General features: G+C 50.6%; 12 protein-coding genes across 12 annotated transcripts; 6 read left to right on the top strand and 6 right to left on the bottom strand.

Moving 5' to 3' along the window:
* Positions 1 to 447: 447 nt before the first annotated feature.
* On the top strand, positions 448 to 2,294 carry HO173_011447 (uncharacterized protein; the record flags this gene model as incomplete). Its single annotated transcript, XM_037313327.1, has 7 exons — positions 448 to 483; positions 630 to 948; positions 1,002 to 1,075; positions 1,131 to 1,215; positions 1,267 to 1,473; positions 1,532 to 1,792; positions 1,849 to 2,294. 7 exons carry the CDS (start codon positions 448 to 450, stop codon positions 2,292 to 2,294), a joined length of 1,428 nt encoding a protein of 475 aa, XP_037159784.1.
* Positions 2,295 to 3,206: 912 nt separating this feature from the next.
* HO173_011448 (uncharacterized protein) lies at positions 3,207 to 4,809 on the top strand (the record flags this gene model as incomplete). Its single annotated transcript, XM_037313328.1, has 4 exons — positions 3,207 to 3,721; positions 3,775 to 4,125; positions 4,179 to 4,590; positions 4,642 to 4,809. The coding sequence occupies 4 exons, from the start codon at positions 3,207 to 3,209 to the stop codon at positions 4,807 to 4,809; spliced, it is 1,446 nt and encodes a 481-aa protein (XP_037159785.1).
* A 319-nt stretch (positions 4,810 to 5,128) lies between these two features.
* Positions 5,129 to 5,639, bottom strand: HO173_011449 (uncharacterized protein; the record flags this gene model as incomplete). Its single annotated transcript, XM_037313329.1, has 2 exons — positions 5,129 to 5,307; positions 5,381 to 5,639. 2 exons carry the CDS (start codon positions 5,637 to 5,639, stop codon positions 5,129 to 5,131), a joined length of 438 nt encoding a protein of 145 aa, XP_037159786.1.
* A 437-nt stretch (positions 5,640 to 6,076) lies between these two features.
* On the top strand, positions 6,077 to 6,781 carry HO173_011450 (uncharacterized protein; the record flags this gene model as incomplete). The annotated part of the gene is made up of 1 exon (XM_037313330.1): positions 6,077 to 6,781. The coding sequence occupies one exon, from the start codon at positions 6,077 to 6,079 to the stop codon at positions 6,779 to 6,781; it is 705 nt and encodes a 234-aa protein (XP_037159787.1).
* A 959-nt stretch (positions 6,782 to 7,740) lies between these two features.
* HO173_011451 (uncharacterized protein) lies at positions 7,741 to 8,052 on the bottom strand (the record flags this gene model as incomplete). The annotated part of the gene is made up of 1 exon (XM_037313331.1): positions 7,741 to 8,052. One exon carries the CDS (start codon positions 8,050 to 8,052, stop codon positions 7,741 to 7,743), a length of 312 nt encoding a protein of 103 aa, XP_037159788.1.
* Positions 8,053 to 8,804: 752 nt separating this feature from the next.
* Positions 8,805 to 9,699, bottom strand: HO173_011452 (uncharacterized protein; the record flags this gene model as incomplete). The annotated part of the gene is made up of 2 exons (XM_037313332.1): positions 8,805 to 9,223; positions 9,276 to 9,699. 2 exons carry the CDS (start codon positions 9,697 to 9,699, stop codon positions 8,805 to 8,807), a joined length of 843 nt encoding a protein of 280 aa, XP_037159789.1.
* Positions 9,700 to 9,974: 275 nt separating this feature from the next.
* On the top strand, positions 9,975 to 11,038 carry HO173_011453 (uncharacterized protein; the record flags this gene model as incomplete). Its single annotated transcript, XM_037313333.1, has 3 exons — positions 9,975 to 10,160; positions 10,729 to 10,773; positions 10,997 to 11,038. The coding sequence occupies 3 exons, from the start codon at positions 9,975 to 9,977 to the stop codon at positions 11,036 to 11,038; spliced, it is 273 nt and encodes a 90-aa protein (XP_037159790.1).
* A 659-nt stretch (positions 11,039 to 11,697) lies between these two features.
* On the bottom strand, positions 11,698 to 14,136 carry HO173_011454 (uncharacterized protein; the record flags this gene model as incomplete). The annotated part of the gene is made up of 1 exon (XM_037313334.1): positions 11,698 to 14,136. The coding sequence occupies one exon, from the start codon at positions 14,134 to 14,136 to the stop codon at positions 11,698 to 11,700; it is 2,439 nt and encodes an 812-aa protein (XP_037159791.1).
* Positions 14,137 to 14,680: 544 nt separating this feature from the next.
* Positions 14,681 to 17,329, bottom strand: HO173_011455 (uncharacterized protein; the record flags this gene model as incomplete). The annotated part of the gene is made up of 4 exons (XM_037313335.1): positions 14,681 to 16,187; positions 16,238 to 16,378; positions 16,432 to 17,210; positions 17,279 to 17,329. The coding sequence occupies 4 exons, from the start codon at positions 17,327 to 17,329 to the stop codon at positions 14,681 to 14,683; spliced, it is 2,478 nt and encodes an 825-aa protein (XP_037159792.1).
* Positions 17,330 to 18,286: 957 nt separating this feature from the next.
* On the top strand, positions 18,287 to 19,346 carry HO173_011456 (uncharacterized protein; the record flags this gene model as incomplete). Its single annotated transcript, XM_037313336.1, has 2 exons — positions 18,287 to 18,351; positions 18,461 to 19,346. 2 exons carry the CDS (start codon positions 18,287 to 18,289, stop codon positions 19,344 to 19,346), a joined length of 951 nt encoding a protein of 316 aa, XP_037159793.1.
* Positions 19,347 to 19,601: 255 nt separating this feature from the next.
* On the bottom strand, positions 19,602 to 20,240 carry HO173_011457 (uncharacterized protein; the record flags this gene model as incomplete). Its single annotated transcript, XM_037313337.1, has 1 exon — positions 19,602 to 20,240. One exon carries the CDS (start codon positions 20,238 to 20,240, stop codon positions 19,602 to 19,604), a length of 639 nt encoding a protein of 212 aa, XP_037159794.1.
* A 249-nt stretch (positions 20,241 to 20,489) lies between these two features.
* Positions 20,490 to 20,870, top strand: HO173_011458 (uncharacterized protein; the record flags this gene model as incomplete). The annotated part of the gene is made up of 1 exon (XM_037313338.1): positions 20,490 to 20,870. One exon carries the CDS (start codon positions 20,490 to 20,492, stop codon positions 20,868 to 20,870), a length of 381 nt encoding a protein of 126 aa, XP_037159795.1.
* Between the last annotated feature and the right edge of the window lie 23 nt (positions 20,871 to 20,893).

Raw genomic sequence — 20,893 nt, forward strand, 5'->3', positions numbered from 1 at the left:
ATTCTTATTAATCTATATGTTCGGGATGAGTCTGCAAGTATTCCTTAGAGTGGGCCATGTATGTATGTGTAAAGTCACTGAGACTGCCAAACAGGGGTCCACGGCTATACTTCGGTATCCGGCTGGCGCTGGTGCGCCACTGAATGAATGAGTGAGCATGATGTGTGTCTGGCACATTGAGCAATATAGATAATACACCCAGCCGTCTACTAAGAAAATTCCGGTCGGCCTCAGTGTCAAGTTGCAATAAATCAGTTCCCTAAAGCTACTCTGCGCTCTCGTCGGTGTATGAGCTCCCCAGATCAACTCTCTTTATTGGCCTGAACAATCCTGTTGATCCTCACGGCCGACCCTCGAAAATTAGACCGTTCGTTCCCTGTATCCCTGTTCGCTGGCCTACGAACAAGACCACAGAGTGACTAGAAGAATCTCGCAGCTGGTCAAAATATGGGCCAGACACTATCTGAGCCGGTAGTCGAGAAGGTGCGTGTTCCTGGCCAAACCTGAGTCGCAAACATCGAGGTCGCGTGATGTGCTTGGTTGCTCGCTTCCATAATTGGCGGCTCACTATCAAAGGATCCTGCTGTTCTAAATCCCCTTGAATTGTAGCTGACAGTCTTGTAACCTAGATCTCTGACGACGGCCAAGATGATCGAGTGGCATTCGGCGTGTCTGCTATGCAAGGGTGGCGTATCAGTATGGAGGATGCACATGCGGCTGTTCTAGATTTGCAAGCAGAAGATGCAGACAAAGGATTTGTAGCTGCAACTCCGGAAGACCGACTGAGCTTCTTCGGGGTATACGACGGGCATGGCGGAGACAGGGTTGCGCTGTTTGCGGGCGAGAACATACACAAGATTCTAGCAAAGCAAGAAGCGTTCAAGAAAAAGGATTTTGAGCAAGCGCTCAAAGACGGATTCCTCGCAACGGATCGAGCAATTTTGAGCGGTGAGTTCTCGAACTTTGGGTTGGAAGTGCCAACCTGATTGGCGTATATACAGATCCGAAATACGAGGAAGAGGTTTCCGGCTGCACCGCATCTGTCGGGTTGATCTCGAAAACTACGATATACGTGGTCAGTGACATTCTTTGATCCCTTCAGAAGGCATCGTCTGTTAACAAGCCCTCAGGGAAATGCTGGTGACTCACGTTCTGTTCTTGGGGTTAAAGGCAGAGCAAAGCCTTTATCGTACGATCATAAGCCTCAAAACGAGGGTAAGAGTTCATTGCTTTGTCTCCTAGGGCTGTGACTTACTGTTAAAACAGGAGAGAAAGCTCGAATATGTGCTGCCGGAGGTTTCGTTGATTTTGGTCGTGTCAATGGCAACCTTGCGCTATCTCGAGCCATCGGAGATTTCGAGTTCAAGAAGAGCGCTGAGCTCTCACCGGAGCAGCAAATTGTGACAGCATTTCCTGACGTTATTGCTCACACAATTACCGATGACGACGAGTTCCTTGTTATTGCTTGTGATGGTACGCATAGAAGTAGCTGTGTATAACGCATGTACGTTCACTGACAGACATTGTCTAGGGATATGGGACTGTCAGTCTTCGCAAGCTGTCGTCGAATTTGTGAGACGCGGTATCGCGGCCAAGCAGGAGCTCTCCAAAATCAGCGAAAACATGATGGACAACTGCCTCGCCTCAAATAGCGAAACTGGGGGCGTAGGTTGTGACAACATGACAATGATCGTCATTGCTCTTCTGAGGGGTAAGAGCAAGGACGAGTGGTACAAAGAGATTGGCGATAGGGTAGCCAAGGGTGACGGTCCGTGTGCACCGCCAGAATATGGTATTTCATCTTCTATACCTGCATATATGTATTGATACTAAAGGAGAGTTCAACAGCAGAATTTCGCGGTCCCGGTATGCGACAGAATTTCGAAGACAGTGGGGATGACTATGATCTCGACCTGGATCAGCGTAATCGCGGTGTGGGAGGTCGATCCGGCAGAATTATACTCCTCGGAGATGGGACTGAAGTCTTGACTGACAGTGATGAAACGGAGATGTTTGATCATGAAGAGGAAGACAAGGACCTTGCAAGTCAAGTCACCAAGGGTCAAACGAAGTTGGACAATGAGAGCAGAAGCGGACGGGAGGAGACTCCGGGACCTGATGAGAGGCAGCAGACACCCGAGCCCATTGAGCAAAATCCGTTTGAAACGCCTTCGTCGATCACATCAGACAAGTCCGACGCCATCGAGACAGCAAAAGCAAACTTCAAAGCGATTCCAGAGAGCGCTCTACCTGAGAAGCTTGTCACTCCGCCAACAACCCAGGATAAGAAGTAGACGCCGATGTGTCCAACCATTCTCAGCCTGACGTTCGGATCGTTTCCTTGCGGCTCGTTAGGACCTTCACGAGCTACGATTCTATGTATCTGTCACGAGTTTGTGACTACCCTTGACTAGCGATCATCATCATACTCTACGGTACACCTGGCGGTTTCACCAGCCGGGGCATCGCTCTGGACTCATCGTTTGCCGCCTTCCACCACGCATTGTCGGATCTAGAGCGATGGACTTCTCCATAGCGTTTCATATCCCTCGAATACCTTGATTCCCCTTTTTTTTTCCGGCTCTCAATTCTCCACGTGCCACTTGTGCACGTCCTGCATCACCAGGAGTTATGTTACGATCGGATAGACACATAAAGCGGAGGCATCTATGTTCGCCTTCGATTTGTTCAAAGAGTATCTCACACAGTACTCTCTTAGGCCAAGCTATACGGGAGAAGGTCGTCGTTGCCGAGTACAATTCCCACGTTACTGGTATGTGAAAATAGGGGGTGTCATCCGTGCCTCAATGGTATAGAGCATGTTAACTGGAATTTTATACACATAAATTTTGATCAAATCCTCGAACGACTTCCAAGTGATGTTTCCTGATGTCTGTAGGGCTGACCGTAGAAAGCTGTGATGACGATTTGAGCGTAGCAGAAGCAAGGAACCTCGAGATTCTATTGCCCACCCTTGAATTTCTTCCTATTCGAGCTACTTATGTATGTGACAGGGTCGCCAATAACGAAAGATCTGTACATACTTCGACTCCCAAGATTTAATTGGTGTTCGACTTTTCCCCCCTCAACCCCAGCCTTTGCTTCTCCCTCGACCTATTTTAATGCGAGCTCGCGTTCCAAAACTCCCCAAAAAAAACACGTCCCTACTATATTGAAAGACTCCTATATTAATCTATCATAATACCATGTCGTCCCCTTCATCATCGGGTTCCGCTAAGAGAAAGCGTACCTCAACTCTACAAAGCTCGACAAAACAATCTTCGACTGCAGACCTCCTCCAGCCATCATCTCGAGATGCTTCAGGCGAAGACGCGGCGGACTCCGCTTCCCAAGCTGTTACCACTATAAAGCACAAGAAGTCTGCAGCATCTGCTGACTCGACCGGCGCATCCAATAAAAGACCAAGAACAAGATCCAACGCAGCGGACGGTTCCACCAGCAATGGTGCTATCCCGAGTATCAACAACGCGGACGCCGAGGACAGTGAAAATACAGTTGAGGAAGGAGGCCGCACGAAACGCAGGACAAAGAGTTCTTCCAACAAACAGCGGCCAGACTTGAACACGGCAGATCGCAAAGCAATGCCTCCGCCAGCTAAAGGAGGTTTGCAAGATCCCGTTGGATTCCACACCAATCCACCACCCACAGGTCGGCCAGTGCGAATCTACGCTGATGGGGTCTTTGATTTGTTCCATCTTGGGTGGGTGCCAATTACATCCACCATGCACTTATCTTCATTGACCCGGGAAATAGGCACATGCGGCAATTGGAGCAGGCAAAGAATGCTTTCCCCGACGTATATCTTATGGTGGGAGTCACTGGCGACGCGGAGACGCACAAACGCAAGGGCTTGACGGTCCTATCTGGTGCCGAACGAGCAGAGACTCTCCGCCATTGCAAATGGGTCGACGAAGTCATCCCGAATTGTCCCTGGATAGTGACACCCGATTTCCTAGAGAAACACAAGATTGATTACGTGGCTCACGATGACTTGCCCTATGGAGCGGATGAGGGAGACGATATCTACACACCCATAAAAAGAGAGGGCAAATTCCTAGTCACGCAAAGGACAGAGGGCGTTAGTACCACAGGGATCATCACAAAGTATGCTCAACCCCCTGAGCTTCCGCTGCTTTGATCGCTGACCAGCTCTTTAGGATTGTCAGAGACTACGAGAAATATATCGCTCGTCAATTCAAACGCGGCACATCTCGCCAGGAATTAAATGTCTCATGGCTCAAGAAGAACGAGCTTGATCTAAAACGCCACGCTATGGAGCTACGTGATAGCGTTCGAAACAACTGGTCTACCACAGGCCAGGAGCTCACCAAGGAGCTGCGGCAATTCTGGCAGAGCAGTAGGCCCGGCAGCCCTGCGAGGGGCCTTGGTAGGAACGGTAGCGATGCTGACCTAGACCGTTCCGGAGGCCAGAAATCGAGTCCTGCAGCTCTTGCGCATCTAGCGCACCTTGATATTCCGAGACCAGAGAGCCCTGGTGGCGGTCGTGGGGCAAGCAGCGACTTTGCAACAGGTTACAGCCTAGGTCTGATTGGGGGTGTGAGATCTTGGGTAGGTCGAAAAGTCGCACTACATGTTGAATGGTCACTGAAAATCACGCAGATGACCCGAAGTCGTACCTCCCTGCGTGGAAGTCAGCCTGATAGTGGCGAAAGCGAGGACGACAGCTCTGACGCAAAGAGTCCAAAGGAGGAAAAGACGCCCTCGAGAGGGAGAAGAGGAGAGCCTTCAAACGCGGAAGTTGCCGACATGATGGATACCAAGGCTTGACTTCTCGAACTTTGGCGTTGAATGCGGCTGTGCCCTTCGATTATAGACAAGGTAGCAGAGATTCCCCGTACCATACTTTGTAATGCACCTAGCTAAGCAGTACGATTCTCTTATGAATAACTGTAGAGACAATCTGTCATTCTTGTGCAATGGACAATAGCAAGCAGCAGACTGACTCTATGCTTTGATGCAGAACACAGATGCTTATCTAGCTCGAATAAGAAGCTTAGCTATCTCGAATATCAAGACCAGCCAGTCATCTTTGCCATTTCATATTCATGCGCACAAAGCACCTCTCTTTTGCTCCATTTCATCGCTCTTATGATCTGGGCTTCTCCTTCTTCTCCTTCCACAGTGCTGACAGACCCACCCCGGACACCTTTACAACCTTGAATCGCACACCAGGAATATCACCCTTAGCCTTGCCTTTCCGACCGAATCCGGAGAGCAGCACCTCGTCGTTCTCATCCACGAAATTCAGACAACCGTCGTTCGGCACTGTCACCACCCATGAGAATCAGCCACTCATACCCAAACCCATCCTCCAGACACGAGCAAAGTCAGGACCTACCGAAAGCGGTAACCTTCTTTCCATTCTTGATCAACTGCACCCTCACACATTTCCTGATGGCACTGTTCGGCTGTTTGGCTTCCACACCGACCTTTTCCAGCACGATACCCTTTGCGTGCGAGGAGCCACCGAAGGGTGAAGATTTGTAGGCCGTACCAAGGAGACGCTTCTTGTAGTGGAGATCGGCCCAGCGGCCCTCACGTCGATGAGTGCGGAGCTTACGGGCGGCATTGAGGCCACGAGGCTTTCCTTTACCCATGATTGCTGGAGAGAGTAGTGTTAGCTAATGTCCTGGGGGCAAGAGGTCTCTCACGAGGGATTTGGAAGAAGTAGAGTATAAGCTATCATGAAGTCGACAAGGCTAAAGTTTTGATGCAATAACTCGGGTACTCACCGATGGATATGTGATCGCAACACCGGATAATTTATTGTTGTGGTGCGAAGCTGTCGATAGTGAGGAGGCAAGTCTCAAAAAACCCTAAGCGAATTGTGCGTTCAGCCCTATGGGATTACTAGCCTCCTCTCCCCCTCGCTCCTTGTCGTTGCACATAGGGTGGAGGAAGCTCGGTCTCATCCTACTACAGAGGAGATGCTGTCTTTGGCTATGGTACGTCTCGGTGGCCTAGAACGGACTCCCTGAATTTTGTGTCCACTCCAATCCCCCAATTGCTGTCATCATTGACACACTACCCTACAATGTCGGCCCTCTCGCCCTCGTCCGCCGCGACTCCCCACCCTCAGCGCCCTCCACCGCCCTCTCTTTTCCTAGGACCTCCGTCTCGAAATGCTTCGAACATCAGTCTCCCACCCGCAGCCCCAGCCCCCTCGCAGCCCCGCGCCCCACTTCTCCGCTCTCGCTCCGCTCGTGCCCCTGATCCTGCATCAGCAACCCTTGGCCGTGCACGCCCACAGCCACCGCAGCCTTCCCAAACGGAAGGCGATCGCACTGATGCTCTTTGGGCGGAGATGCAAGCGACCTTAGCTGAAGTGGAACTGAGTGCGTTTAGTAGTACACATGTCTTCGGTTCGGCACATAGTGCTGCGTTAGACGAATTGAGGGAGGCGCAGATTGCGTTGGCGAAAGTCTGGGGAAGGGGCGAGGCTAAGGAGGAGGAGGAGGAGGAGGAGGCGGAAACAGTCAAGGTGAAAAGTGGGCAGAGGAAGGAGGACGGGAAGTTGGATGGGAAGACTGATGGAGAGTCTGAGGAAGAAGAGGATATTGCTGAAGCAAGGAGAAGAAGAGAAGCTAATGAGAAATTCTTTAGTAGAGTGGGAAAGGGCGTGGTCGATGTTGTGGGCAAGTTAGAAGGAGTAGCACAGGCCATGGCGAAAGTCGAGAGGGAAAGTAGGGAGATCTGGGGTGGAAGTGACAGCGTAGAGTCGAGTTCCGTTGCTACATGATCCTGAATTGACATACTCAGTTGGCTTCAACTCCTCATCCGACATCAGGCCTATTACACTATGGTCTGACGCATTCGCATTCTACCATCTGTTGGGCCGATTCGCAAGTCAATTCACCTGCTATACCTGATCGCTATCTAAGTCAGCTCAAGACGATCGATTTCTCCCTATTCGTAATAACACTCAACCCTTTCTTTATCAACAGTCCACCAGGTTACCACCTCGACAACCTCTCATCTTACACATCTTCCAATCTCATTCTTTCGATCTGATGGTTCGAAAACCCTGAATCTTCAGATCTGCATAGCCAAGATGGCGCTAAAAGATGAGGAGTCAACGAGTCATACTAGCAAAGAGATTCGACTTACAGGTACGAGTTCGGAAGTGAGCCATCAGAGCAAAGCATGTCATCTTTGCTGATACGAATACAGCACGCCACATGATCCTCAAAGCCCAATTTCCAACTATCCTTAGAAGCCGGCCCCCGGGAGAAACCCTCCATATAGGCAGTTCAGATCGATAGTTTCCGCCCGGCCTCGACCACGGAAAAGGATAGAATGATCAGCCAGTCATGACGGTGTCGTGGGGTACAGTCCGATCATAGGTATTGAAGTCATTCGCAGTCGATGGAAGAGAAATCGTCGGTACAAGGAGGATCCTCGGATCCAGGAACGTGCCACAAGCATTGATCTTTCTAGAGACCCTTGAAGCAATTTCGGTATCCCTTGGGGTCTCCCACCAACGAGTCCAGGGCGATCGCGACTCGCATCACGAGATCGATGTTAAAATACCCGCGCTTGTCATTGTCCTGGCCGAAGCATCTGACCATACGAACGCTTCGCGCATACAAGTCTACTAGAAAGGTGTGTATTGACGACGAGCTTGTAGTGTTAATCCAAGCTCAGTGAATCTCGATATCAGGCCAGCTGCCGTTTTTCCCAGTATATCCGATCATGGCGTCAATGACCGCATTCTGAAACTTCGGTATAGCTCTCTTCTTCCTCGGAGACGTAAAGGTTGAGGAGAGCCGACCACGTCTCATGGTGCGTTCCTTGGTGTTGGTAAGAGACAGCCCCCAAGTAGAGCCATTCGTTGAAGACTCGAAAGACTTCCGGATCTTCATCCACTGAGTCGATGACGCCGGTCTGTGACCCCCTGAAGCCTCCTGTCAAAGCAGCCTTGAAATAGGATGAACGGTGAGACAGGAGAGCTTTGTGAATTCCCGAATCGCTCTGGTGTTGGTCCGACGTTGACGTAGATAATGCTATCATACAGTGTGCTATATCACTTCGTCACTGTGGACTTCGCTCGCTGGATGGGGACACCCACGGGCACGCTTCCACTTCCTTGCTTTCGGGTTTGGGACATGTCAATACAGGAGTACCGTCTTCAGTTTGAGTCGCCATCTTGGGCTTGACGATAAAAGAATGCGTGTCGGATTGGTGCGCCATGACTGCCGCCAAATTGAATCCGGGATTCAACATCGTCATTAGCTATCATACCTTGACGTGACTTTTGTTCCGTTGTTGAGGTGAGTCAAGACTGGAATAACATCCTGACACACTGGCCATAGACAGAACGTATCTAGGCTCTTGCCAGATCGGATCAAAACTTGCTTTGTGGGCTTGCGATCAAGGGGGTCTTGAAGTGAGGTGTTGAGCGATGGTTTAGGGATTCGCGGGGAGCTTGGTCAGGCGAATCGTGGACTGAGGTGTCCAAGGATTGGTCGTGGACAATGATTCAAGTCAGTACGTGGAGAGCCATCAGCCTTGGCCGGCTGGTAGCATCAAGTCTCAGATTCAGTCGCGAACGACACGGAGTTTGGAACACCATTGGGAAGTTAGAAAAGTCTGTTGAAGCTGCAACTTGCGTCCAGCATCCGTGCTATGCTGAACCATGCCTCCCTTTCACAATGCTCTTCGGTCGTAACAAAACATGCCGTAAGAATGATGCTATGGGTATCTTCCGAACGCGCCTAACACCGTCGCTGTGCCTGATACAATGCATGGAGTGCTCTTTGAGCTCACTCCTCATCGTCGAGATCATCCCCCAAGTCCTCCTCCACTTTGTTCTCCACTTTCACTTCCTTGTCCTCAGCTTTGCCCTCAACTTTCTCCTCGCCATCCTTTCCCTCCCCCTTCTTCTTGCGACCACCACGCTCAAGCCCCTCACGTCCCTCGTCGGTTTTGAACGCCTTGCGAGCCGTGTTGATGTGCTTGTCCATAGCGAGCAACTCGTTGACACGTCCCAAAAGCACCGGATCTCCACGAATAGCGAACTTGAAGTCATCGACCTTGAGCTTCGAGCGACCGCAGCATTCGGCGGACTTGGCGGCACCGAAGCAGGTTTCGATGATGAAGTCGGTGGCCATTTCGTCCAGGATGCGGACAGTCTCCGGCAAGGGTTCTTTGTCGTCGCCGTACGCGTAGAGGGCCTGAGTTACTGGAAGAGGTCAGTAAGGTGTAGACTTTGAACGCGTAGGCTTTGGACATACTCTCGGCTTCGAAGTTCATCTGGCCCTTATGGCGAGCCGCACGAGCACGTACTTCGGTCATCTTGACGTTGGGGCTGCCAGATGGAGCTGAAGGGTGAGAAGTTGGTGCGTAGCCGTCAGGAATAATAGCTTTGGTTTCTTCGATGACGGTGACTTCCTTGTTACGACGCTTGGTCTCAACTTCTTCGTCAGATTCGTCGTGATACAGAGCTGCCTTGGCTATAGCGGAGCTGGCAGCGATAGCTGCTGGACGACGTAAAGTGTGGTGACTGCTAAGCGGGTCCAATACCTCACCAGGAGAGCTGCTATCGGTTTGAAATTCAGGTCTGGAGGAAGAGTTGCCGAATGTTAAGGCTTTGGGTGCCGGCATGTCGGTCATCGGAGCTTTGCGGTCGGCACGGGAGCGCTTCTTTCCTCGTGCCATTGTTAATTGGCTATGTAGACGCCGCGGCTAAGCAAAGCTTGTTAGAATGTATCATGTTATGGGACAGCTGTGAACTCTCTATCAAAGAGCAATCTTGACCCTCAAGAAGACTCCGAAGCGGTGGCACTTACTTGAGAATATTTCCAATATGGTGAGCTTGAGCTCGAGGTCTGAATGGGATGAAGAGTTGCGATAACTGATACGTTTGCAGTCAGCGCTCTTCAACTTCCAGTCCTTGCTGCTGGTTCTCTTACTGGTGATTTGCACAAGCACCTATGCTCATGCAACCTTTCCGAAGATTATGGACAGGAATCGTGATGGGTGAGTTGTTGGATGTATTACGTAAGAACGGGAAGGAGCTAAACCTGTATTACGCTAGGGTATTTGGCATCTTCTGGAAGTGCGCAAGGGTTGGAGAACGGCTGAGTCCTTACGTCAGTTTATGCTGTGTGGTGATGGCTGTAAGTATTCTTCAGACTCTCTAGACCACCAAGGAGGTCCTCGTATGGCAGCTGAGACGATGCTTTCTAGGCTTCTTTGATGGCCAGCTCATGAAAGTGTAACTTGGGGCTGCTGCTGATTTTTCACCTCCTGACGTACGCGTATTACGCTTTATTATACCCATCGGAAAATTTCTTGTGCAGTACAAATTGAAATACAAAATCTGTCAGGCTGCTTTCATTGATCAATCTGGAAAGATGCTGTCGTCCCTTTTCTCTTTCCGATTGCTTCAAGCCAACCCCTCTTTGTAAGCTATTCGCCCCACCGCCAGATCTTCGTTCCCTCTTCTGTAGACTTGCCGGAATGTTTTGTCACTCTCAAGCTGCATTTCTGCCCGCCACTCAATCTGCAGAACCGACACATTTACAAAACCAGCAATCCAGAAGTCACCTGTCCAGACTTCCGGCCGCACGTCAAAAAGCGCGCTCTCCTACCCAAAGTCATCTCTCGAACCGTTCGAACTTACAATTATGGTTCCTCCGCATCCTAAATGGCCACTTTCAAAAATGTGCAACTAACGGTCTGTAGGTCGTAGCCATCATTGAAAACGGGAGGATTGAGAGGGCAAAAGATGTACGTAGAAGAAAAAAGCTAGGGCAAAGATGGAAGCAGCGAGCAGGACGGGCGTAAGATCGCGCTCGGGTCATCCTGCTCCTACAGTTGGAAGGGGGGATACATCTCCGTTCGTTCAACCCACCCAGTCCCTGCGAGAGAGCGACTGATACCCAGGCGGTCTTCGCCATGTGGACAGGCAAGCTCACTCTCCTCGTCACCCCCCGCACTGACCCCGTTCAAGGTGAAAGCCCGTGGGCACGGGGATTTCAAAGAGGGCGTCTGATTAAGGGCGACGACGGCCTATGCTTTTTGGATCACTACGCTAGGGATGAGGGGGGAGGCGTGAAGGTCTTGGCGCGAGATGTTGCCTAATCTTGGGTTTTGTGATGTTGCATCGTATACTCACGAAGTCGCTGGTTCGATTGCCGGCCTCCCCTTAGCTTGCAACAAAAGTCGATCGTGTCGGTTCGCAGTCTCATCAAATAGACCACAAGATTGAGCTTCATTCTGCACCTATGATTACGCTGGATCCTTGACGAGCTGCGAAGTTCTAAACTGTTATTCGTGTGCAAATGGTCTTCCCTTCCAACATGACGCGGATTGTACGTAGAGGGGCTCGCTGATGCTGTAATCGACCATATTGTGCATCCGATGGCCTGTTAGCGAAAGCTCGAAAACTCGATCGAGGCCAATTCTATCACGAACGATTGATTTTCGAGAAGGATCCATTGCCATATATGAAATGCTTCAAGTAAGTGATGGCACTTTAGTCCGTAGTTCCTGCAATTATGTGCAACTGGCTTGACGGCAGTGGTTTGGAGGTGATCACTATGTACATGCTTTTTACGCCAGGTGGAACTAAGTGTCAGATATCAAGAATATACTCCATGCGAACGATGCAAACTTTGCAGTTGCAATTAGACTGTCGCTCGGCTTCTCGATCTACATATCCCGCTGTTCTTGATGTTTGGCCATCAGATACCTCTTCACCTCCTCTTCTCGGCTCAAGATCGTCGACCCCCACTCTTGAGCCATGTTGGCTTCGTATTGATCCTGCGAATTTAGAGGCTGTACAAGTCCTGTCGCGTTTTTATCGAATGATTCTTTTGTGCTCGTCTTTAATGCTTCCTCCAAGCGATCCCGTATCTGCAAATTTCCCAACCCCTTAATGGTGTAGGTATCTACTTCGAACCCGGCTGCCTGCATCTTCTTCACCGTGTCCACCGCAGCGTTCACGTCTTGCAACTTTCCATAACCGCTAACAAGGGTGTTCCAAGTAACTCTGTCACCTTGGATACCGCGCTCCCGCATCATGTCGAGAACCTTTTCGGCAGCGCGTCTTTGTCTGTTGCGGAAGTACGCGGCGACTAAAATAGACCAAGTCTGCACGGTTGGCGCCGCATATGGGACAGACTCAGGTGTTGCAAAGTTCGGAGAGGAGAACTCAAGCATGTGTTTGACAACGGTGGTGCAGTGTTGAAGGGTATCGGGATTCTTCCCAAAAACCATGATAAACGAATTCGCCACAAAGGTTTCTTGAGCGAGAGGCGCGATCACTGGATGGTTCTCTTTTACACATTGATGATACAATTCGTAATTGTGGATAAGGCCAAGGGAATCTTGATGTAGTTTGACGTAAGCCAGGGTCATCTGTGTGAGGATGTAGGTTGTGGGCCAGACTCCATGGCAATTTGCACCAGGTGGTGCTTGTGTCTCGTCTCCGCACAGCGAGAGTTCTTGCAGGGGACGGAGGTCGCAATGTTGCTTGTAGAAATCAAGCATTGCGCCGAATTCATCTCCGGGCGACATGAGAGATATGGCATTGAGTACATCGCTAACTAGGCGAAGATCTTGAAGCACTTTCCCATTTGTCTGGATCTCGCGAATGACCATTCCGATATTGGAGAAATTGCCGCTGAGTATTGCGCCCTTCAAAAGTACGCCGTATGTGATAGAATCAGGTATAAGGGCGTTCTCTTTAGCCAGACCGTACATTTGCCACGCATTAACAAAGTCGCCACCCTCGCCTGCATTCAGGAGAATAGCGTTAAACATGGGGACCTTCGGTCTGATCCCCATCTCCAAGATCTGCGTTAAGACATTCGAGCGAATAGCATATTCCTCCTGCGTATCAAAATGAGCCCGCAAGAGCCTGACACAAGCCTTCTGAATCCGATCCAAAGAAAGGTTATAATTAATATTGGCGATTGTACCAAGTATTTTCATAGACAAGCTGATTCTTCCCATGTCAAGAAACCTGTCCAAGAAATGCAGCATCGTATTGACATGTAAGACGGCCTTATTTGAGCCAAGTAGCCCATAAAAAGAGAGCACGCGTTGATCGTCGCTGTGTTGGAGGATAATGTAGACAACGTGCTGAGACACTGGAAAAGTTTGCTCCTGATCACTAGCACCATCTATAAATTTGCAAGTCAAGAGCCAGATGGCGTCAATAGCCAATGGATTTGGATTAGAGACTTCAAAGAGAAAATGGTGCGCAAGAAAGTCCAAGCAGTCCGAAACCACGTATCTGGGAGGTCTGTATATGCGACCCTTGAAAGTAGAGAGAAGTAGCATCAAGGCCTGCTTTCTTCGGTATTTCAGACACCACAGCATCACGTTTCGCCATAACCTTTCAGCATCGTAGCCTTGGAGCCCCGTCCAATCCTCGTTGACACGAGGGCGAAGACCGCAGTAGTACCGTATCACTTTCTCTGTACCTAGGCTTGTCCATCTTTGCATATCTTCTGGGATTTTCAAGATCTGGAAGTTTGAGATCCAATCCCATCTCAATTTCTCAAGCGAGCCCGTCGTTGGTTGCTGGCTGCTCCAGCTTGTGGCTTTTGGCCAGAGGCCAAGCGAAACCCAGTGCGGCCTTCTGCTCGGATTGCGCAGCCCTATCGATCTTGATGGCTTTCGAATCTGGTCCAGACGACGAAACCAATCTCCACCTCCTTTTCGGGCGCTACCTTTTTGGGAAAGCCGCCGGCGACAGCCTGGTTTTACTACCTGCACCCTTACACGATCCAGAAGCCGAGGCTGCGCGCGAGTCCTTCTGCTCTGTTGACGTGGAAGTACAATTAGTGGTCGCGTTGGGGAAGCTCTGCTCCTTCGGCGCTTCCGAACGTGATAATTTGAAGCTGTTTCTTTCGAAGTCGAGACTGGTATTGACTGACTAGGAAAGTAGCATTGTCTTTGTTCTTGCTTTGCTTCATTCAGGGGCTCTGCAGATCCGGTTCGAGCTTTTAGGGAGGCCGCTCTTTCAGGTTGACGGTACAAGCTCACGAATACCTTCGCGCGGGTGGTCAGAGCAGCAACTGAGCACCCTGGCTTGTGCGGAGAAGGAACCAAGGCCAGGCACGGCCGCACTGGCGGATACATGACGGGGGGACATCTTGAGGGCGGTATGCGGCGACTGAGCATTGAACGACCTTCATTCAAGGGTCCATCGCCGGTGATATGTAAGGATCCTCCCAATTACAGCGTTTGGGGGAGAATGGAATCGCAACAACTCTGCACATCTTGCCATTGACCTTGAATGACAGCCGAGTGCACAAACAAGTCATGGAGCCAAAATCAAAGAAACCAGAAATTCGTCGCTTAGTAATCCACGCTGCTTGGAATCATGGTTGTCATTGGTCAACGTACGAGCGTTCTACGGTGCGATATCTCGCCGAGGAGGTGGGTCGACGTCAATTCAGATGATACTCATCAATTCATTTCTGTCTAATCTATCTCCCACTACAAAACACCCTGACGCATGCCATCACGAGTCGTAATGCCAGCCGCGCTTTTCCGAGGCCTACGCTGCAACTGCCCTGCACATGTGCTCCAATCGCAATGCATTCGGTGGTAATCCAATCAAATGAAAGACTGCCCGACGCGTTCCTGACCCGAAAGGACCATTGACCATCTTGGGTCTGGACTATGTAGCCTGGGAACCAACGCTTGGCATCGAATAAACCCCATTTTGGAAGCTGGGCATTTGTTGTCCTCCATTCTTCAACGATTGAACATTCACGCTGAATTGGTTGTTCATAGGAAGGGAGTGTTGAGCCTCGGGCATGCTTGGGACCTCTGGAGGCGGTGGCTTCGGAGGCAGGTGAGACGGAGTGCCCCATTTTGAAAGCGAGCTTTGCACTGGCGAATGTGCAGCATTCGACTGTGTTGAGCTTTTGCGTGTTCCGTAGGCTTTGGGCTCATGGCTAAAGCTGTAGGACGCAGATACTGGCAGCGAAGATCCTTGGTGGTAGGGCGACGGTTGTTGGATATATGGCGAGTATTGACTTCCGTTCAGATTTCGGGTCGAAAGACTAGAATTGTTCCCATGTTGAACGGCCTGCGGTGGACCAGAGCCCCCATTGGGCACGAAAGCTCGGGTTTGCGGGTTGAAAGCTTGGCTCTTATAGCTGCCCGGTAGTGGATGCTGAGCTCTTACACCCTGCGTGCCAGGCTGCAAGGGTAATTGCCCATACTGGTAGGGAACCGATGCTACGCCGGCCACTGGATTTGGAGTTTGCATTGGTAAGGGGAAATACTGCTGCTGATCTCTCTGTTGCGGGTAAGAGTAAGGGTACGTGTTCTGAGACCACTGTTGATCGGACAACTGCGACTGCGGCCGAGAAAATTGACCGTGGTTGCTCATTGCTGGCGAAGAAATGACTGGAGACGATTGACCAATGCCAATGCCTTGCTGCATCGGCGGATAGTAATGAGATGAAATCTGTTGATTGTAGCTCGCGGCATGGACGTTTGCGGCTTGCACATCGTATCCACTTAGTGACGGATTTTGGCTCGTCATAGCTGGAAAACCTTGTGGGGTTGCCATTGGATTGTATCCCTGTTGATAGCCTTGCTGCAACAAGGCCGCGCCTACAGGCCCGGGCTGGCTTAACATATTCCCCTGCTGCATAGTATAAGGGCTGTAACATGCCGGTGAAGCTGCAGTCTGATCGTAGGTTGTGACAGGATACTGCATGGAAGGATAATAAGCGTTGAATTGGGATCGTGCTTCAAAACCGTCATCGTTGTTCTTGTGTTTTTTCTTTTTCTTCTCATTCCTAGAGCTAGTGCGTGAAACCTCGTTCACGGCATCGTTGCTATCGATATTTTCACTCTCCGGTCCGAAAATTCGCTCTCTTGTCTCCTTGTACTTCGCTTCCCGTTCTTCCCTTGTCATGGCTGATTTGTCTTTAGTAAGGTTTGAGTCAGTTGGAGATGCTACGCCAGTACCTCGTTGGCTATCCTCGCCAGTCTCCGAACCAGCTTTAGAAGGGGCCATTGAGCCATCTGCGGTGTTGGCTCCAGATTCAATGATTTGGCCATCCCTGCCTACACCTGCGCGACGCATGATTTTCATGGTCGGTTGAGACGAGGATTGGGCATCCACGGGAGCCGAAGCTTTTGGTGCAAGGGCGCCTAAGGGAGGCGGGCTTGGAAGATGTAAGCATGTGATGCATTGGTAGGCATAGCGGATACTTACACTCGACAATAAGGCGTTCTGTACAATCGTACAGAGCTTACGGCATTGTCAACAAAATGTGTCAATGCATAATAATCTGCCAGCTTGTGCGCTAGTAGACGACAAAAAGAATTACAAGGAGGCAAATCGATCATCGGTTCTCTGAGATGGACGTCAGCGTGCTCTTTGTCGAAGAATTCGTGGCCAAAGCTTACTGTGAATCTTTGACGAATGTGATTACTTCCTGCTCAAGGCGTAAAAGAAACAATCGATCTTTGGGAGATTCGAGGGCTTCCAACAATTTCTCATCCGGTTCCTGATACTTGTAATCAATTGTAGGCGCTTTAGGCGCAATGATATCAGGATGAGGCAAGTTGACTGGTGCTGGCAATGCTGATGTAAGTGGAGAGCGTGTCATTTGCGGTCCTTCCTCCTCAATCCCTGCGATGATTCTTCGACTGAGAGGATGCATTCGGTGAGAGCCCGAGCCAATGCTCTCGGTGATCTCGTAGAATTGATCTCGAAATGCTCTGCTCCCAGCTTCGGAACCAACCCGCGAATTCTGCGCACCAGACGCAGGTCCCGAACCAAAATCTTCATCCTCGGCAGCTTTGACACTGGCACTATCATCCGGCCGAAGCGACTCCTTTTCGTCTAGGGCAAATGTTGTGCCAGAGGTAGTGCTTTTGCCATCAAGGCTTGCGGGCTTGGTGGACGACGATGAGATCTGAGTCTGATCATCATCGAATTTGAGACCTGCCCGGCTGATGTTACTCTTCTGCTGGTCATCTAAAGCGTTCAAAGCCAGTGGAGATTCCCTGACGGCAAGCCGTGACATCGAATTCTGCAGTTCTCGGTGCAATTGAGACGCCATAGGGCTTTCGACTTTTGAAGCCTGGCTTGAGCGGGTTGGGGACGATGCTTTCGAAGGCCTCTCATTTTCTCGGCCTACGATTAGTGGTCCAGGATGGATAGGAGGAGCCATCGCCGCAATCTGTGAGGTGGAGGTCAGCTAGCGGTGTGAAGGAGCTGCAATGAGGGGTCACAAGAAGGGTCACAAACGCTCGCAAATGATGGTTTTGACACACTCGTTTTGGTGGTGTGTGTTGCCATGTCGCCAACGAATGGTAATGAAGGATGCAGAGCCAGAAACTGTTCTTGCGCCGAACCCAAGTAAAGGAGTGTAGAAGTTGGATCTCTTCGAATGCAAGATGTCAAGGAGAAGGTAGCATATCAAAAGGGTCGAAGGATATCGAAAAGTGTTCCTTTGGCATTATGAAAGCCCGCCATGTAGTCTGACCGAGCGTCCCAAGATAGTGCGCCCCGGTGTTGTGCTAAATCTTGCCTCGTGGAAAGACACACAGAAAGCGGCCAGTCGTGAGGTACAGCCACCCCAAGGCTCTCGCCCCACTATCTGAGTGAAGCAGCGTGCTCACCAAGTTGTTGACCAAATTCCCGTGCAAGGAGTCGTTCAGAGGATCCGGACAGAATGGTGTATTAGAATGTTCAGCGACAGGCTGGGTGCGAGGGGAAAGGTTCAAAGCCTTCAGCAATCTATTGAGAGAATTTGTGTACTGCAGGAAAATGAAAGCGGAGGTCGAAGGAGGCTTAGTACTTCAGTAGTGGGACGTCATTTTCTCACTAGGCGAGCCAAAACGCCAAGCCTTGGCACCCTGGTACCAAAGGTACATTTACTTTATTCCGAGCGTGCGTCTCTGCTCATAGCCACCATTGTTTCTCTTCCTGACCATTCTAGCAATTTACTTGTCTACAATACACTTTGGACTCCGTTACACCAGACTCAAACCTCTATATATTTAATTTCTCCAACTCATGTATCAACTCGTCTGATATCTTCAGCCTGACTCACCTGACACTCGGGTTTTTAAAGAACTCAGGCACCCAGAATCGAAACCTCGCCAGCTCAATGAACCGCTTCCGCGGGCCAACCTCCGCTGCATCTTCCAAAGCCACATCACAGACGCTTTGCCAGAAGTGTCTTAAAAAAGATAAGTCCCATTGTCCCCCTCCTGCGTTCTGAGTCTGACTGTCAAGCACGGCACTATAGCTATGAGTGCAAAGCACCAGCCCAGGAAAGGCCTTACACCTCAAGACCTTCAAGGACCCAGCAACTCGTAAATCCGAAACTGGTACCGAAATTGACCAGCGACACTCCTAATGATTTGTTGCGAAAGTACGTATCGCGTTGAAAGGAAGGCCAGCTACCAGGCTGACTGAGATTAGGAAGGGCGTTGCCGATGAGCTTCTTGCAAGGAAGGAACACGAACGGGGTCGCAAGCGTAAAGCAGACGATGAGCATATGAATGGATCGAGAAAGCGTTCTAGGTCTACCTCATCGTACTCGTCGAACTCCGTATCTACTATTTCGACCAACCTCTCGCGCTCCTTGTCCCCGAAGCTTGCAGGTTTACGCCATACCGGTCAGAGCCAAGTGTTCTCCAATCTTGAGGTAGATCGCAAGCGAAGACGCAGTCGCAGTTCCTCAATATCATACACCTCAGACTCATCACACGGAAGCCGAAGGAAAGATCACCCCCAAGGGTTAGGCGGTGATGGATATGATAGGAAGGGGCCGATCGATCGCGACGCTGGTCGACCATTGGGCCTGGAACGCAGGCAGAGAGAGCATAGAATGTCCAGGTCCATGTCTTACGGTTCACACTCATCAACAAACAAGAGGCGGAAGAAATCCTCGCTTAGCGGAACTCGGGGTAAAAGGCGTCGACATTCATCCAGGAGCCCTGTGGACCGTGGAAGAGACAGGGACTTGAATAGCAACAGAGGCAGTCGGCGGACAAGGAGCCCTAGCGAGAGCAGGGATAGAAGTGAAGTTATCAGAAACAGGAAGTCCATGACGCCTGGCCTCCCTGCGAGACAGACTTTGAGGCAGGACACTGTTTCCCAACGGCCAGATCATCATCCAAACGTTGATGGTCGCCAGAGCTACTCGAACGACAATGATCGATATGGAAGCAGTGCTCGAGATCGAAATGAGAACATCAGGGGCACCCGGCCACCACCAAACGCCCCTCCTCAGAAAAAAGAAAGGAGCTTGAGCCCCTTCAGTAAAAGAGTTAGACTCACACTAGCGATGAATGTGGGGAATTGATGTTTAGCGACGGCGCTTAGAAAGCCCATGAGGTATACGGATATCGGTTTTGTTCAAAAGCAATACCATTGGAATAGACTTTCTATGCAAATACGACCAGTATTTCGATTGCCGAAGAACCACTTTCATTCCCAATCATGTTCTTTACATCGAACGCAAATGCCCTGCACCCAGTGAACTCCACGCTGAAGCGCAGCATAAGTCCTGAGTCCATCGGAGATGTGGAGAGGAACCTCGCATCGCTTCCAGAGTTATCTAGGCAAGCTCGGCATCCTCTTCCCTCTCCCTTCTCTCTTCTTCCGCTTCTTCTTTCTCTCTTAGATGTACGCCTTCGACGAGCTCCGACCCTCCCATCCCCACGCTTTCCCCATCCTGTCCTTTTCCCACACCTCCATTACTCGCCTCCACCTCCTTCCTCTTCTGACCCTCAACCCTCTCCCTCACCAACCTCGCAATCGCATTCTCAGTCCTCGCATTCAGCACCTCCATCTTCCTCGCCACATCGCGTTTCAAATCCCAATTTGGCTTCTTCGGCTGTAGCGTAAAAAGATCAATCGGCTTTTCCTCTCTCCGCTCTCTCTCCTCTTTTTCCCTCGTCTCTAGTGCTATTGCCGCTGCACGGTCTTCCAACGTTTCTTGTTCGGCGTTGGGGGCAGATTCGAAGCCCAGTTTTGGACCTCGGGTTTCGGGATCATAATTGCGACCGGAGAGGTACTGGCTGGTGGGATCTTCAGTAGATGTCGGGGGTGCTTCGGTGGGTATGGAGGGCCCGAGCTCGGAGGTGTCTGGGTCCTCTGAGTCTGTGGGAGGTTGTTTACGTTTTAGAGATTTCAGCTTTGCAAGGCGCGCTTTGCGCTCTGTGGCTGCTGCGTCGAGGGATGCGTGGGAGGCCATGGTCGCGCACTCGAAGCGCCTTTGGTTGGTATGAGCACTTTGGCTTCCAAATGATGGGACAAGATACTGAATTGAGAAAAACAGTAGAGAAGTAATTAATTTGAATGTTTGTCGGCACTCGGCAGAGGTTCCTCTCAGCGGAATTCATTCCGAAGCCGCATACAAATTCTAGAGTAAGCTCAAGAGCGACTTCGACGACACACATATCAATCAAAGTCCCAATTTGAGTCTGCATTGTTTGTCTCAAGAATGGGTTTCACCACCAACCTCTTCTCCGGCTTCACCCTCACATCTACCGCGCTCTATCTCTCTCTCCTCTACCACCAACGCGCCCGCACCCATCAAGCCGCCCTACTACACCAACAAACAATCCTCCTTAATTCGCTAAGTGACCCTGAAGTCGCAAGCGAACTCGCAACGATAGCAGATGCCAATTACAGTGGGGGACTGAGAGAAGGTATCAAGCCGTATAGGGTAGAGAAAGCGCCCTGGACGGAACGGTGGAAGGATAGATGGAACAGTGAGGTCGAAGGGGCAGTGAGATATGCGCAAGGAATCAGATTGCGGACTGTTAGGGAAGGGGTAGAGGGAAGAGCGAGAGAGTGGAGTGAGGGGGACAGAAGGCTATGAGTGGGCTCGTGAGATGGTTTTTT

Source organism: Letharia columbiana (genome assembly GCF_014066305.1).
Source record: "Letharia columbiana isolate WasteWater2 chromosome Unknown Sc0000062_s0, whole genome shotgun sequence".
In the NCBI taxonomy this organism is placed as follows: Eukaryota; Fungi; Ascomycota; class Lecanoromycetes; order Lecanorales; family Parmeliaceae; genus Letharia; species Letharia columbiana.